The following is a 17,285-nucleotide window of genomic DNA, read 5'->3' on the forward strand; positions in this document are numbered from 1 at the left end:
CATAAATCAATGGTTGATGTAAAAACATGCATCAATGGTTAATATATCAATAAATCTAAATCATTATTCAAACTGGTCGTACGTTCCTCAAATAACATAAGCCCATGACAGTTGATGTAAATTGATGTTGCAATACATCGTCAGCCAAAATTACGCAGTTTGGCATCACTACACGCATCGTACTCATGGTCATCATATAATCAATGGGGAAAACTGATGCACAAAGTTATCAATTTCCCCATACCAACTTCGCAAAAGTGGGCATTCGGCCATTTTGAATTGGGCCAAGTATTACTGTGTTATATAAAATTCCGTCCTTGCTTCCAATTATTACTTTAATGGAAACATAAATTAAATTATGTCCTAACGAATTAACTTCCTCGATTGTTGCAGAAATTTGCGTAAAGTAACATTTAGGATTTCCAAGACTTGCCTTCAGGAGTGGGTGAGCGTTCTAGTCGAAGTGTGGGGTACGGGGGTGAGCTGGTCCCTCGCAATGGGGGTGAGATGCTCATTAACTGTCCCCTCTGGGGGTCTGGTGTGTCCTGGTCCCCCGGGGGGTGCATCTGATGGGGGTTGATGAGCACTTTTTGTAAGGGGGAGGGGGGCCGAAAATTAGATGATGTGTGCAAGACAGAGGGGGGGAGATGGTGGGGAATGTGGTGTGCATGTGGGATTTCATCATCGCCATGTGATGATGGTGGTGGTGAAGTGTGGTGAGGTGTGGTGGATGATGGTGGGGATGTGGAGGTATCCATGGATGATGTTCGGTCCACATCGCTGCTCTTGCGCAGTTGTTTCTTGTGCTTCATACGCCGGTTCTGGAACCAAGTTTTTACCTGCAACCAAAACAATAACATGCAAGACAGAGGGGGGGAGATGGTGGGGAATGTGGTGTGTATGTGGGATTTCATCATCACCATGTGATGGTGGTGGAGGTGAAGTGTGGTGAGGTGTGGTGGATGATGGTGGGGATGTGGAAGTATCCATGGATGAGGTGCGGTCCACATCGCTGCTCTTGCGCAGTTGCTTCTTGTGTTTCATGCGCCGGTTCTGGAACCAAGTTTTTACCTGCAACCAAAACAATAACCTTCAATGTTATATTTTACATTGCGAATAAAATATTTGCAAAAACAAGGTTATAACAAGATACATTAAACGGTCCAAGTTGAGGTGAGAGCTCAAGTTCACTTTCCTTAAAGACATTGCGTAACATTGTTTCCCATTAAATATTTGCTTAGTCTCGGTCGTTACCCTTTTGTGTACGGATAACCTATTCCTACACTCCTTTATGTCTTATTTGGATAAAAAGGCCTGGAACCGAGGCATCTCTTCAGTACACAACGGCTTACGATTAAAATTTAAAATCGCCGACGTTGTCGAAGAAGATGAGGTTAATAGTAATCGTAAACTCAAGTGTGATCGTACGGTATATAATGCCATACGATCACATCGTATGGCATATACCGTACAATCATCTGAGCATATGGTCGTACGGTATATGTCATACGCTCATATCAGTCATATGCTATAGTCTTATGCCAAATAGCGCCTCACTGAGAGGCCCGGCATCAACGAATAACTTAGTCTTTGAGAGGCGCAGGGCGATGGTGGTAGACTATACGCTTATCATAACCGCTCACATAAATGATTTGCGATTAAATAGCAGCTCATGGCGCGTATACCTGCGTCTCTGAGAGGTGCAGGGCGTTGGCGAGCTCGACGCGTTCAGGAGTGCTGAGGTAGCGCTGGGCGGCGAAGCGCTTCTCGAGGCCCGTGAGCTGCTGGTCGCTGAACACCGTGCGCGCCTTGCGCCGCCGACACGCCTTCAGAGATCCTTCCGCCACTCCGCCGCTGAACAGCCCGCCAAAACCTAGTCCTGCGCCGCACACAATAGTGCAGAGACAAACTTAGCGGTCATATCTTGCAATCATTGCGAAAGAAAGTCATATGATAAAGTAATAAATAACGGCGACATGCCATCTGCGATTCCTCCCCCAGCCCGCCGCCGGACAGCGCGTTCAAATCTAGTCCTGCGCCAGACACAATAGTGCCAACAAACGGCGATCATTTATTATCATCAAGTTAAGTTGAAATCCTTGTCAAATTCCACTTTGTTCCAATTTAAGGCGTCAGATTGTACGAAGAGCCAACGATATCAAGAAATCAGCCTCAATGTGACATGGCTTTATTATAAGACATTTAATTTGTAATTACAGAATAAACGTTGAAACAGCTTGAAATATTAGCCATAAGAGTCATAAGGAATAAAATTCAAATTTTGTACCATATTTAGCCTATATATTGAAACGGGTGTCGGTTTAGAAGCAAATACTGTTTTTTTTAACTAGATAACTTACTGGGGAACGCTTCTGCCTCACCAGGTGCAGGGAACATGAAGTGTGCCTCGGGCTTGTGCAGGTAGTGATGTGGGTGCAGGTATGCTGCAGCTGCGGCCACAGCTGCGGCAGATGCAGGACTATGCATGACGCCTGCAGCAGCAGCTGCGGCCGCCACAGCGTACGACTCGCTGAACGTCGCCCGCACCATCGATGACGTCACCGCGATCACGTCACGTGATGCCTGTCACGAGGAAAACTTGATAGTTACGACCATGGTTAACTAATGGTTACGAAAATCGTAAAAAAATCACCATTGAATGTTCAATTATGGTTACGACAATCGTAAAATAATATTTCGTCTTAGGACTAAAAAAATCTAAGGTGAGCAGAAATGCAATAATGCCGTAAGTTTATGATGGTCGCATGTTCAATTGTTCATATTATATTATATAACGTTATATTATATTATATTATAATATGTTATATTATATTATATTATAATATATTACATTACATTATATTATATTATATAAACAAGTTATATTATAAGTATAACGACGAACGTTATACTCACAACTCCGTGTAAGTGCAACTATGATCGAAAGTTCAACCATGACCATGATGAGGTCTGCTACCAAGTCACTAATAGTTTGAAGATGGCAGTAATTATTGCGATATTCTATGTTCATTTAATATCGATATGTCTCGTCTGTGATGGACGTAATAATTGGAAAGCACTGCTCCATTATTTTGCCGCTGGCGTTCGCGCTTCTTGGTACTTGCAAAAAACTTTGAAAATAATTGAGATATCTTCGATGCAGCATCCAACCATGTATTTTAAACTCCATTAGCCAATCGTTTAAAGAGAACCATCGTCGTAAAATGCACGGCATTCACATGAATCGTTGATGATGCTGTCCCATGCAGAACACAAGGCCTTCCCACGGGTTAGAGTGAAGGCTTTTAAGGCAAATTAGGCACTCGGTTTCCCCCCTGATTTGGGAGTTAAGTTTCTGCCCTCTTTAGGAGATAATTAGAGCCTTCTTTAAGCGGCACCCTCATCCCTCCACGAACTGTCTGTCACTAACCGTCCGCACGCGCCATTATTGACGGTGGCGCGCGCCGCGCAAACTAGTGCGTTCGCTGGAACATGTTGGCGTTCTGCTTGTAAATATGAGTGCTTTTGCATCCAGGAAGAACGTTCCAACATGCATTCGCCGAATAATTATAAGCAAATTCTTGAAAATTTATTAAAGGGGCACTAGTGTCATCAGCAACGGAGTGCTGAACGGAGCAACGTTCAGTACTCCAGGGTCACCAGCAACGGAGATGGAACTTCTGAATTGTTAGGTAATACTCCCAGTAAAATTAAAATAACTTTTTTTTGTAAAAACAGTCATGAATTGAGTGCATATTAAATAGGATCCTTATGGCAATTCAAACCCAAATGAATTCTTTGCCTCAGTTCTTTGGTTAATCAACCTTGCATCATGAGCAAAATCGTCCTGCCATTCATAGAAGCGATGTTATCATTAATTAAAGCATTGAGATGCCATTGTCACAATTTCGCCTTGTGTTAAGCGTGCAAGGGGTGCTGTAATTTGCGTTGAGCGCACGAACTATATTATAAAATCAGAGCGGACGAAACGAATTCTAACAGCTCGCTCAGGAGCCTATTATGAATAAATAACTTTGATTTTAATTAGGTCAAGATCACTTTTATTTGACAAAATCATGCGTGGGAAATTTACTATGAAAATTCGTTGCCAAAATTCGTCCTAAACGCGCTTGAATTAGTTCATTTACGCATCCTATTTATACATACTTTTAGTACATCTGGGTTGACGTCACTGTAAAGACCAGTATTTATCATTGGCCAATATCATTAAAGGCCAGTAATAATAAAATTCGTTAATATTAAAGGCAAGTAATAATAAAATCAAGTATTATCAAAGGTCTGTTATAATAAATCCAGTAATATTAAACGTACAGCAATATTAAAGGCCCCGCGTCAAACCCTAGAGCGGCGCCCCTCGGCCAGCTAACGCGATTACGTTACGCCGCGATACGCTTGCGTAAAAGTTTGCTTACGCAGTGACTCGGCCGTACATGTGTACAGGTGCAGTGACTTCGCCGTACATGTGTACAGGTGCAGTGATTGCCGCGCAGTGCTTTACATAGCTTTACGCAGTACTGTACGTGTAAGGAATACGTGCTTTAGGAATACGTCCGTGGTGCAGTGGCTGCAGTGAGGCGTGTTTATTAATACAGTGACCATGCATATGCTGTTTAGGTTATATTATTGAGTGCAGTGGTTGCAGTGACACACAGGCATCACTGTAGTAACTAAATATTTTCCTCACTCCGTTACATTGTATCTTCTTCAACAATTGCGTGCAGCCTGAATATACAATACATGCACCGAGCATGTCTCCCGTCACCGTAACGTACCGTAGCGAGGTCAATACACTCAGTAAAATGACGAGACATTGTCGTAATAATGATGCACTTTAAGCCCTTATTTCCTTAGTATCCTATTTGCGAGTTTTGGCGTGTCAAAAGGGCATATGAGTGCTACGTACACTTTCGTCTCATAATGTGGGTAAGGAAGTGCGTCACTATTAGGACAATATAGCATTGTTTAGTGTTCAGAAGTTATTAAAGTATTGCTGCACATCAAAATAAACTAAACCAAGTTACTTGGAAACCGGGGATGATGGGGAGAACAGACTACGTCGTAGCCCGGCGCTGACACTGAAGTTCAAAAACCGAAGACCAATAACGTAAACATTATTGAAGATCATCATTTAAATAATTCAACGATCGTACCTTAAAATTTAAAAGCCTTCTTTTATTCGTAAATTTAACATCGTAGCTCTAACATGAATTTGACAGCAGCGGAATGTGAAGAGCAACGCTGCATCTTTTCCCCTTAGTTCAGAATGCGAAGAGCAACGCTGCATCTTTTCTCCTTAGTTCAGAACGTGGAGAACAACGTCGCATCTTTTCTCCTCGATTCTCAATGTGAAGAGCAATGCTGCATCTTTTCTCCTCGATTCTCAATGTGAAGAGCAACGCCGCATCTTTTCTCCTCGGTTCTCAATGTGGAAAGCAACGCTGCATCTTTTCTCCTTAGTTCAGAATGCGAAGAGCAGCGCTGCATCTTTTCTCCTTAGTTCAGAATGTGAAGAGCAACGCTGCATCTTTTCTCCTTAGTTCAGAATGTGAAGAGCAACGCTGCATCTTTTCTCCTTAGTTCAGAATGCGAAGTGCAACGTTGCATCTTTTCTCCTTAGTTCAGAATGCGAAGAGCAACGTTGAATCTTTTCCCCTTAGTTCAGAATGTGAAGANGCATCTTTTCTCCTCGGTTCTCAATGTGAAGAGCAACGCTGCATCTTTTCTCCTCGGTTCTCAATGTGAAGAGCAACGCTGCATCTTTTCTCCTCGGTTCTCAATGTGAAGAGCAACGCTGCATCTTTTCTCCTCGGTTCCCAATGTGAAGAGCAACGCTGCATCTTTTCTCCTCGGTTCTCAATGTGAAGAGCAACGCTGCATCTTTTCTCCTCGGTTCCCAAGTGGAACCCAAAACAGCGTCTGGATCAGCCAAAAGACTTGCCATGGAATGGCGTCTGCAATGGCCTTTTGCTGCTGAGGGACAGTTGTTCTTTTCCGACCTTGGGTGCCGATATCCCTAAGCCTATTTTCCCGTGGCCCTGGCCATTGGTATCGTCTATAATCAACCTTATGCTACTCCAGGACGAAATCCTATACGTCGGAATTAGGCGCAACCGAAATTGGTTCTAAGGGACTGATGACAGAAGAGCAATAGTGGCGCCGAAGCCAAGGCAATTACGGCTCTATTCAGTCGAACACGTGCGACAGATCCAATCAGTACAACGATAAAGCACGCTTTATCAGAGCTAATAAATAGATAATTCTGTGTAATGAGAAGGCTACGGTTACTTAACCATTAGCGCTACCGGGCAACTACCGTGAGGGAAAGCAGACGCACGAATTCGTGGATGAGTACGTGTTCTCAGGAGTAGGCTGAAGTAGGCGTGAGTAAAATAAAGTAGGAGTAGTCTGGGTGAAAAGTATGAATTATCAGGGGTAATAGTATTGATGCTCAGGGTGAAAGAGCTGGGAGGAAAGTATAAGGAGAAGACAAAAGGAAAAGGACGACTCCGCATTCCAAGAACTCTTATTTAGTGTATTGAGGTGACAAATAAAATCTTAACGTACATGGCGATAACATTTAAAGTTTTTTGTACATTCAAAATAAAACGACCTCTGCTGCTGTATTGAGTTAATTTCGTGTCAATTTTTCAACATATTTGGCTGTGTACGTGAACATATATTTAGATCACAAATTATGTTTCTCATCGCAGTTATAAAAATATCAAAGATGATGTTTTTCATGGTAAGTATTGTAATTGAATAGATGATGTTTCCACGAATGGGCTTTATTCTGGTAAAATATTGTAATGGAATACAATAAGAATACAATAAATTACGTTTGTCGCAGTCAATTGTCGTAGTTGAAAGGATAATAATATCACAAATGGGTACGTCATGGTTAACTACTGTAATGGACGTAAGTTGGTATCATATTACTCAATCACGAAGACGTTCAGTAATGCAGTGCCAAACCTTGGCCGGCGAATCGTCGGCCACTCAAATTCCGATCGTAAGCCGACCATTGGCCGACCAGCATTATAATGCCGAAGCGAGTTCTGGAAGTGACTTTGAGGCTGTGGCAATCTCAACTTCTGTCGCTGATCAGGACAATCATGAGCGAGCAATCACCACTGAGAGTTCGGTCTAGAGTCTATGACAATCAGCGGCGGAGGTTGGAACTAACAGAACCTAAAACAATGACAACAATCAGGGGAACTGTTGAAACAATCAGCGGTGGAGGCATCAGCACAAAGTGAGAACACTTTCACAACGTTATTTTTGTACCTGTTTCATGATCATGATCGAAATAGTCTTATACGTGCCATTTGAAATCAAACGAATGGTACAGTAAAATCGTGAAACGGAGAAATCATAGAGAGAAAAAGAGCATTGGACATGGATATTTTTGTATGGTAAAGATATAAGAAATTGATTATTTTAGCATTATTAATTATTTTTTTAATAGTGGTTTCAGCGTTTATTAGGCCGTAGGCCTGTCGCCGATTCTTAACATCGCAGAACATTCACAGCTTGTTGCGGTCTTGAACTCGCAACTCACTGCTACAATTCTGCTGTGCTTAACCGCCCGGCCTCCTCGCCGGGCCCGATTCTGACCAGAAACTGGCGCATGCAGAGCTGGGATCGAACCCGCGCCTCTCTGCGCCAATCTTGGTACTCTTAACTTTAACCACTGGGCCACCCTGCCCAGCTATCCGTTTATTTATTTATTTAGGTTATTTTTTATTATTATTTATTTTACATTTATTTAGGTTATTCTAGAATTTAGACGCGAAGCTAGGAAAAATTCTAGGAAGGAAGAATCTACAAGAAGGGAGGCTGGGACAGTCTAACTATAGAATCTAGCGGGTAGAAGTAAGCACTAAAATTAGGAAGCTTGAGGCATGAAATAATGAAATTGTAGCACAAGACTCTTCGTTTCTCTACAATATGACTTCTCTCTCGCAGCTGCCTGAGCTAGTGAGGAATTTTTCCGTTCGGGGCCAGCGGATTTTTCTTTAAAAATAATTTTTTAAAATAAAATTACGACAATTCTGGGGAAAAGCGTTAATTGGATGCTTTTTTATTGTAAATATGAAAGCCAACAAAAAGTTAAGTAAAAATATGAATCATTTCATTAATACATAATTTGTTTCATCAATTCCATGAATTTTATGTATAATCATGAAGAAAGGTATTTTTTCATGTCATTTATTATTAAGGGGAAACATGATAGGCTTGGTTTAGGCTTCCGGAAGTTTGAAAACTTTCTTTGATTTCAATGTTTTTTCCAGCTTAAGAAATTTATAACTCATTTCAACTCTCCAATAATCGCGCCTCGTCTTAGGTTCCAAATTGAAGATCGGAAGCCATTTTCTACTTTATGTAGTGAGCATCCCGCTTGTGATTCACAAAGCCACGGAATGATTCTCAAGTTGCGTCTGCATGAAGTTTCAGCCCCAGAATTTCAGGCATGAATATCGCTGGATTTGCGTAATTTTTGCAATTGCCCGAGCCAACTTTACGGCATTTAAGAAAACTTGGTAAATTGTAGCACAGGAGGGGACTGTGGGGCGAACAAGTTGATGGTTGCGGCGAATGCCGCTGCGTTCAAAGTTTCGCATAAAACTGTCTGTGAAAGGCTCAAATTACCTCTAGATGGGGTAATAACTCAGTTCTTTCCTAAACTATACCTTCCTCAAAACTGTGTGGCGGATTATAGGCGGCCAATTGAAACGCAGATGTATGGCCGGCGCTATCACGAACATTCTTTTTAATAAGTTATTTTGAAGGTATAAACTTGAAGCAAAACTGCACCTCGCGCAGCAGTTTAGTGGACCTGCAGTGGGTGCAACCTGTCGGGTTATTGGAGCTGTCTAATGGGCGGCTGATCTTCTCATCTATTTCAATCCCCTGCTTACACTCGTAAATTCATAGGTTAGTTTAAAATAATAAAGACACGTTATTGAAATTGTGGTAGAAGACGTTTTATCTATTTATCATATCAACTTAGAAGGCATTAATGCAGTTAATGGTAGTTAATAAGGCATTGATGCAGCTATGATCTGAAATTATGACAATAATGTTCATGACTTCAATATATAGGCTTTAGGTAGAAATTTTTATCAAGCAAGACGCGCGGCGAAGATTCATCACTCGACAGGAATTGGTATAGCCGTTATTGCAATTGCATTCACATATTAAACAATTATTGTGATTATTTCATATATCCTTACATCACAATTTTATTGTACTGTTATGCGCATATGGAAATCAAAGTTCTGTAATATGAAAATAATGATCGAATCGGAGCCCATATTGACTAAAACGTCAGTACTGGCCGCCACGTAACATATGAGTTATATTAACCATTCAAGTGTCGTGTGATAACATGACATAACATGACCGTGACTTATCTATATGAGTGTCGTGTAGATAACATGACTTATCTATATGAGTGTCGTGCAGATAACGTGACTTATCTATATGATTGTCGTGTAGATAACGTGACTTATGAGTGTCGTGTAGATAACGTGACTTATCTATATGAGTGTCGTGTAGATAACGTGACTTATCTATATGACTATCATATAGATAACGTGACGAGTGTAGTATAGATAACGTACGTCACGTTGAGATTCACAATGAATGAAGGGACTGAAAACGAATACAGCTTTTAATTGTCAGTCTTCAGAAGGCCTGGTATCTCGCTGCAACATCTTAGATTATTATTGTATTATCGATGATTCATTAATATGTTTAATATTCATGAGAGTTTGCGTATAGACAGGCGCAGTATAGTAAACAGAGGCTGTTCGGGCGTGTATATCCACAATATATACATATCTGCCATGTTAGGTTATTGCAGGACATGACATTTTATTTCTAATGTTGGTATCACATGGCATCGCTTAGCGGCGTGAGGATTTGAAAACTATTTTCTAAAAGTAAGTTTTCATTGAATTTAAACTCGAAATCTGTAAATTTTCTTTAATCTTTAAAATTAGAGCATCGTGGGCGTTGCATCACAAATGCCGGTTATTTCATAAATCAGCGTTAATATATTTTATCTTCCCAATGAAAGTCCGATCTATCAGAGAAATTTCTAAAGTTATAACAATGTCCTTCTATTTTTAAGCATAATTATCCTTTTAAAGCTACGTTTAAAACAACAAAAATTACGCATAAACAACAAGAAAAAAATGTTACTATTTGTATCGCTAAATAAAATATTATGTTATTATATATGTAAAGCTTTAAAATATGTTTAATATTTAAAAGTTATGATGACAAGCCTCAATAACTTCAATTATTTTATTTACCTGCCGTTCACAATGACCTCAAATATTAGTCTATTTGTAGAAGCGAAGTTTCAGGACAAGTAGTCTTGAGCCGTGTTGCATAAAACAGCACATAGCTAGGTCAATTTGGGTCAACGGACCAGCTAGGTCACCTTGGGTCAATATGTCAGCTAGGTCACCTTGGGTCAATATGTCAGCTAGGTCATCTTGGGTCAACAGGTCAGCTAGGTAACCTTGGGTCAACAGACCAGCTAGGTCACCTTGGGTCAACAGGTCAGCAAGGTCACCTTGGGTCAACAGGTCAGCTAGGTAACCTTGGGTCAACAGACCAGCTAGGTCACCTTGGTCAAACAGCTAGGTCACCTTGGGTCAACAGGTCAGCTAGGTCACCTTGGGTCAGCAGACCAGCTAGGTAACCTTGGGTCAACATGTCAGCTAGGTCACCTTGGGTCAAAGGTCAGCTAGGTCACCTTGGGTCAACAGGTCACCTTGGGTCTGTGCAGGAGGATGTCGTCGATGAGGAAGGATGTTGTAGAGCGCGACGCGTGGCCGCTACTCCGCTGCTGCAGCAACTCCATTGTGACAGCCTCGCTCTGCACTGCTGATGCTCACTGATTTCTTCACGCGCACTTGAGGTATTGATGCTAGTGAAGATGTCTTGATATGTGCTCCTAAATAGCTTACTTTAACACTATATTCATCAATATTTACTACATTCTATATTATGACTATTGCAGTAAATAGCAATATTTATCGCATGTCATATATCAAGTTGAACCGAGATTTTCTGTGATTTGAAAGAAGTAAAAAATTTTTAATTAATCAAGATTATTTCTGAGGTAAGGCAGATGGAGGTTAAATTTGAAGGAATCTCTTGCAATTGAAGATCTAATGATACTCTGAACTATGTCCTCTTATTCCGAGAGTAAAACGAAAAGGCATCCCAATTTTAAACGGGATGGTAAATTGAAAAAAAAATTAAATATTTTGAATTTAGAAAATGTGTGCATAGTATTTCAGTAAAGTTATCGATATAAAGAATTTGCTGTTCAATAATTCAGTTGGGTGCATAAAAATATGAATAAGTTTTTTAAAAATTATAATAAATAAGCAGTTAAAAAATCTATTGACCGTTTCAGAGAAAAGCCACTTGTTTTCGCATCGCAGATGAGCAGATTTGCCGAACGAAGATTCAATCGAAAAAATAAAATATAATAATTACACAACGAGGGCTTTCCACTTATGAATGGAAGGCATGCAGCGATGAATGAATGTATGGATGGCACTGTGTGCGGATGATGCTTTGTCATGGATTACACATTAATGCATGATTACTGGTCTCCGAAATTTAATAAATCTTTAGTAGGACTATGACGGATTTTATGGAACAGAATATAGGATTCCTAAAATATTGATTATCGGAAAATAATGAATGCTAAAAAATAATTTTGCTTCTATATCAAGTTGTTTCATCTGTTATGACAGATGTTGAGAAAATAATGGTTGTTTAGAACATGGATGATATTTAAAAAGATATGTCAGGTTCTGAAACATGTTACATGTTCAGGAAATAATAAATGTCATATAGAACAGGATGGATGTTCAGAAGTAATTAATTTTATAATGAGAATGAATGTTAAGAAACATGACAGATATTTAGAATTTGATTGAAACGCAGTAAAATAATCACTGTTTGTAATAAAATCAATTACGATGAAAAATCCAACGAAACACGATGCATTATTAGAACATGACGCATATGTATTTGTAAAGCTATACGGAATGTTTATTTACTAGATTGATGCTCAGAGAAAGACTGTGACTTAATTTTCTCCCATAAAATATCGTTCAAATGTTTTATGTTGTCGTAAGTATGTGTGGTATCATATGGCAACGGGCGCTTACGAATGCCTGCATGGCCATGCAATGCACGCTTATGGTATATAGAAGGCCGACCACTGGCCACCGATGACGCGCCCATCTTCTCATGCAATAGCTACGTACAACTAAAAAGTCAAGTCCAATAATTAATATTAAATATGATAAATAAGGTAATGATAATTAAATATGAATGAGGTGATGTAAACAGAACGTGAAAATTGTTTTAATGAGGCGCGTGATTTTTCCCTTTATTGACAATAAATGCTTTATTTCTTTCAGATTTATTCACTTTAACTTTTAAATAAATATTTATTATAGAAATGTGAATGTTATTAATTTTTTGTCATTTCCAAGCAATGGTTTGAACATATTTATCATTCGGAGTGTCTCAACCCGATTAAAAACCCCGATAAAATACACAGATGCAATATGTATAACTCAACACATTTCATATCACTTGCAATGTTTGTAATCTGCAAATTTGCTCTCATGAGGCATTTTAAAAACTCCGCACTCTACAAGCTAAAAAATAATAAAAATAAAATGCAGAACATTTGCATTTTCTTGCAAGTGAATTTTCATACATAGTCCCATATAATTAAGTAACAGTTTTGTGCATTCTCTTTTCGTTCAAAAGCAGACGCATTCGTGAAACGTCTTTGCCAAACACCAATGTTTTTAGAAGTAATTAAAGAATCATTTTCCGTCACGTTACAACTTTTAGCGCACTGTAAAATATACGTAAACATGATACTCATTACTAAAGTCTCAGAAGGCACAATGTCGGCCAACGAATGGCCCGCGAAAGACACCGATAATTCCCGGACAATTATCCACTGTGATCGCCGCGGCGTCTCGTCGGTGCCGCGACTGCGGACTCGCCCGCGGCGACTTGATGGGTGACCGCGACAAACGGCTTCTGCGTTTGTATCGCACCAGCCAATGGCCGCCCATTAAACCAGCGATGATCCGTAACGGTGATGAGCTCGTCAACAACCAATCCTCAAGCGTGATCAAAGCGAGCGCCTATTTCTGTGACCTCGCCGTCCAATCACGAGCCTCAGAACCACAGATCCTGCCAATTACCGGGGTCTGTGAGGGGATAAACTCGGCGCTCGTCCAATCAGAGACCGAGAACGAGGGGAAAACGGCTCGATTGGCTTACAAAGAGTGAGGGAAACCAGCTGTGATTGGTTAAAGCACAATTCCAGAGGGTCGCATCTGAAGGGCAAAGCTCAAGAGGCTCCAATATTCTTAGTCACCATCCAAGGGACGAAGAAATGACGAAAGAAGGCGATTGCGTGTCACCAATGACGAGGATCTATCGCACTACGATGGTTGACGTCTGTCAACAATTCATTAAAGTTTGTTTCCAAAATATCCCTGTTATCCCAGCTTATTCTTGGTATATATATTCGCCTATCTTTTTATTTCTGGGGGAGTAGATCCACTTACAGAGGATCACGCGCAGGCAATGCCAAATTTATATTACTGTATTCACTAAGCGGCAGGTGTGATTCATTATAAATACACAATTTCAAATTGGAATATTCCTTCTTAAATTGGTATATACACTGTACAATGGCAAATTCAGATACGTTATCTTAAATAGGATACAGCATTAAAAATCGAGATCCATAATTTAAAATTTGGACTTGCCTTTTTAAATTGTTACACACCAATATAAATTGGGGTAAAAAATTTAATTTGGGATGCATTATTTTTTATTAGGGTACGCCATGGTAACTTAATTGGGCTTGCTTTACATTTACATTTTGCTTTATAATTAACGTGAGACAATATGATACATATAAGGTAAAGAGGTATAAAATGTACAAAGAAAATGATAATATTCGATGGTCTCCTGTTCTCCTTTCGATTGCCTTTTAAGGCTATCAATATATATTAATATATATTTACGCCTTATTATTTATTATATTATATCTTAGATCTATCTATTACATCTTTAATACATATTAATTATTCCATTACAACAATGAAAGATACATATAACACACCATTGACCAGCAGAAATTTTAGCACAAAAAAAAAAACGATTGGCCGACGATAAGCCGCCAATAATTAATTCATCAGTTGCCATTTAGGCTCGGTATTTATGGTAGGGGGGCTACTTCGATCCGGGTCTTACACGAATGAAATTTTTATTATTTATAAAATATTTTAGATGTCTATTCATGCGCTCAATGATTGATTGTGAATGATAAGATAACCGGAAGAAAAAACGGTAGCGCAGTAGAAAGTATATAAGAAGTTGACGTCGAATTCAACCCTCTTTCAACATGAATAACGATACATAACGCGTTTGAATATATGCATGTAGAATAAAGTGCTCTAACCCAGAGTATTGCGTGTGCTGATATGGATGTAGAATAAAGGGATTTGACTGAGGATAACGATGAAGATGGTAAAGAAGGAGCGGAAGTGTCCTAATGGACTCCATTGACTAACACACACGGGTCTCTTACAGCGTAATATTATGACCATTAAAACATCCGGTATACGGCAAGGCGTGTAAAAAGTCTTTGGTACGTACGCACTAAGTTACTGACGCCTTCTGTGGCGCCTTGAACACTCCCTTCAACTTCCCTTCGTGGTGAAATGAAGCACTTAGCGGCGACGAAGATTTTAGACAAGCAAAGAATAAAAAACAATCCTAAAAAGCATTAATAGAGCAAAGATCGGTGATTAACATGCAAATAAAAGTGTTTAGCGTTAGGAAGGGGAGTGTTTAGAGCGTGCAAAAAGCAGTTAACGTGCTGAAATAAAGTATTCAAGTAAGGTCAGACAAATTAAGGCTCTGCAGCGTGCAGGACGTCATATGTTATTTACCATAAGAGATATAACTCGACCAATAGGATCTCTTGTGAGACCCGTAAGCCTCCACTGCATGGTTTTACTTGAAGTGATCTGTTGCGCCATCTATTTGATAATATATACATAGTATAATGCCATTGACTCATTTAAACTAGAGGAATTAATTTGTATGATACGACTGAAAAAATGTGCTTCCAAAGAAAGTGTTTCCCGCCTGCATGGAGAAATGTGCAGCAAATGAATTTGTTTACGATATTGAGCAAATCAGAATCGGAGAAATGTGCGTGATTCCAAATATAAATTGTACGAATATGCAGCAATCGAATGTTTTTATGCCATATCAGAATATCACGTGTTTTGATTTTCGCACTAAGTGACTTATTATATAAGCTTCCACTGTTACGATAATGTTGAGTGTTCTTCTAAGACATTCTTCATAATGACTTATTCTAAGTTCGGTTGCAACTGCTATACAGATAAATTCTGAATACTTCAGTTCATTACTGATCGCCCTCGAAGTTTATATGCTGAAGAGCTCATCACCATCATTACTAATTTTTTCACTAAAAACTAAAGTTCCTTTCAATGTAGAAAATTTTTCGCACAAACAAGAGCGTTTGTTTGTAATGTTGCTTGTAACGTTTACATGGACTCTCCACGTCTTAATTTTAAGGCTTCCGACGGCATCTCATTATCACTGAATATCGTGCGCTCTCGAGCTGCTGCTTGAGGCCATGGTTCTTGTGATGGGTGGGTACTTAAGTGCACTCAGAGTGCAGGGGTTCACACATGAGGGCACTCAGACGTGATCGCTGCTTGTCAAAGCTCTGTTTCAGGAACACAGCGAACTGTAACCTGAGATATGGGCTTAGCTCTCCCCGCACCTCAAGATCGCGTGTAACGCTCGACCAGACGATTATCCGGTATACATCCAGCACCTCTGTCTCCTTATACTATTCGTCATGATTTACACCAACATTTCGAAAATTTGTTCACAATAATTTCAATAAGAGGTTTAGCAATGTTATTATTGTTTATTGATTGAGAAGAAGTTTGTTGTAAACAATATCGATAATGTATTTTGTCAATCGCATCGAGGATCTTTGGTTTAACAATACCGAAAGTTTTGATTTTTAATCCAATCGAGGGTGTATATTTCTAACCATATCGAGGAGGTTTCTCTTTAATCAAAGCAAGGACATATAATTTTTAGCAATTCGAGTAAATTTGTTACTGCTCATATCAAGTTTATTGGTATTCAATATGTCAAGACGGTTTGTTTGTTTTAAACCATACGAGTATAGTGAACTTTTGAATTTAATCATTATAACAGAATTTCCACTTATAAGCTCGGAAGAAACTCTATACTAATTTAAAGTTATATTTTCTTCACAAAATCTCACCATGGAGCTTCGCTGCCCAGCTCAATGAACAAAAGACATTATTCATCAAAGTGATTTTTTTTTGCTTAGCTTCGTGGCACTTATTATTACATTTCATTATTTAGCACTGCAATTAATTAAGATGTTTAATAAAATCAAATTGTGGTTTGACGCGATTCAACTATCGACGCCACTATATATAAAGAAAGGTATTGACTGCATTATGTTATTGCTAAGCATGTACGTATATGTATTACAGATCTAATTAAACTTCATGCGTGTTCCTTAAGATATACGGATGTAGAATGTTTGCAGCAAAGCTAAGGGAAAAATCTTCACTATATATGTGGGTTATGTTCAGTTTATTCATTTTAGCTACTTTTATTTAGACTAACTACAATACTTAGGCTCTTATGTGTGTGCAACCATTTGGTGTCATTCAATTGAGTATCAACTAATTACATTATAGTTGATAAGCATTGGAAAACCATATTTCGCTAGGGTCGTTAATCTGTCGATTAAATTTGCTTTAAACGTTATTTTTGTACCTGTTTCATGATCATGATCGAAATAGTCTTATACGTGCCATTTGAAATCAAACGAATAGTATAATAAAATCGTGAAATGGAAAATCATAGAGAGAGAAAGAGCATTGGACATGGATAGGTTTGTATGGTAAAGATAGAAGAAATTGATTCTTTTAGAATTTATCTAGGTTGTTCTAGAATTTAGACGCAAAGCTATGAAAAATTCTAGGAAGGAAGAATCTATACAAGAAGGGAGACAGGGACAGTCTAACTATAGGATCTAGCGGGTAGAAATAAGCAATAATTTAGGAATAGCTTGAGGCATGAAATAACGAAATTGT

At 39.2% G+C, this 17,285-nt stretch overlaps 1 protein-coding gene across 1 annotated transcript; it reads right to left on the reverse strand.

Moving 5' to 3' along the window:
• Positions 1 to 413: 413 nt before the first annotated feature.
• On the reverse strand, positions 414 to 10,897 carry LOC108670334 (brain-specific homeobox protein homolog). The gene is made up of 4 exons (XM_047883383.1): positions 10,808 to 10,897; positions 2,382 to 2,583; positions 1,686 to 1,879; positions 414 to 839 (listed from the first exon to the last, which is right to left on the reverse strand). Exons 1-4 carry the CDS (start codon positions 10,895 to 10,897, stop codon positions 414 to 416), a joined length of 912 nt encoding a protein of 303 aa, XP_047739339.1.
• Positions 10,898 to 17,285: the final 6,388 nt, after the last annotated feature.

Source organism: Hyalella azteca, unplaced genomic scaffold, assembly GCF_000764305.2.
Source record: "Hyalella azteca isolate HAZT.00-mixed unplaced genomic scaffold, Hazt_2.0.2 contig12777, whole genome shotgun sequence".
In the NCBI taxonomy this organism is placed as follows: Eukaryota; Metazoa; Arthropoda; class Malacostraca; order Amphipoda; family Hyalellidae; genus Hyalella; species Hyalella azteca.

Excerpts from the sequence above, each read along its gene's own strand:
- LOC108670334 (XM_047883383.1), bottom strand. The coding sequence starts at position 10,897 with ATGGAGTTGCTGCAGCAGCGGAGTAGCGGCCACGCGTCGCGCTCTACA. Across the intron at positions 2,584-10,807 it reads TCCTCCTGCACAGACCCAAG|GCATCACGTGACGTGATCGC; the intron begins GTGACCTGTTGA and ends TCCTCGTGACAG. Across the intron at positions 840-1,685 it reads TGCACCTCTCAGAGACGCAG|GTAAAAACTTGGTTCCAGAA; the intron begins GTATACGCGCCA and ends TTTTGGTTGCAG.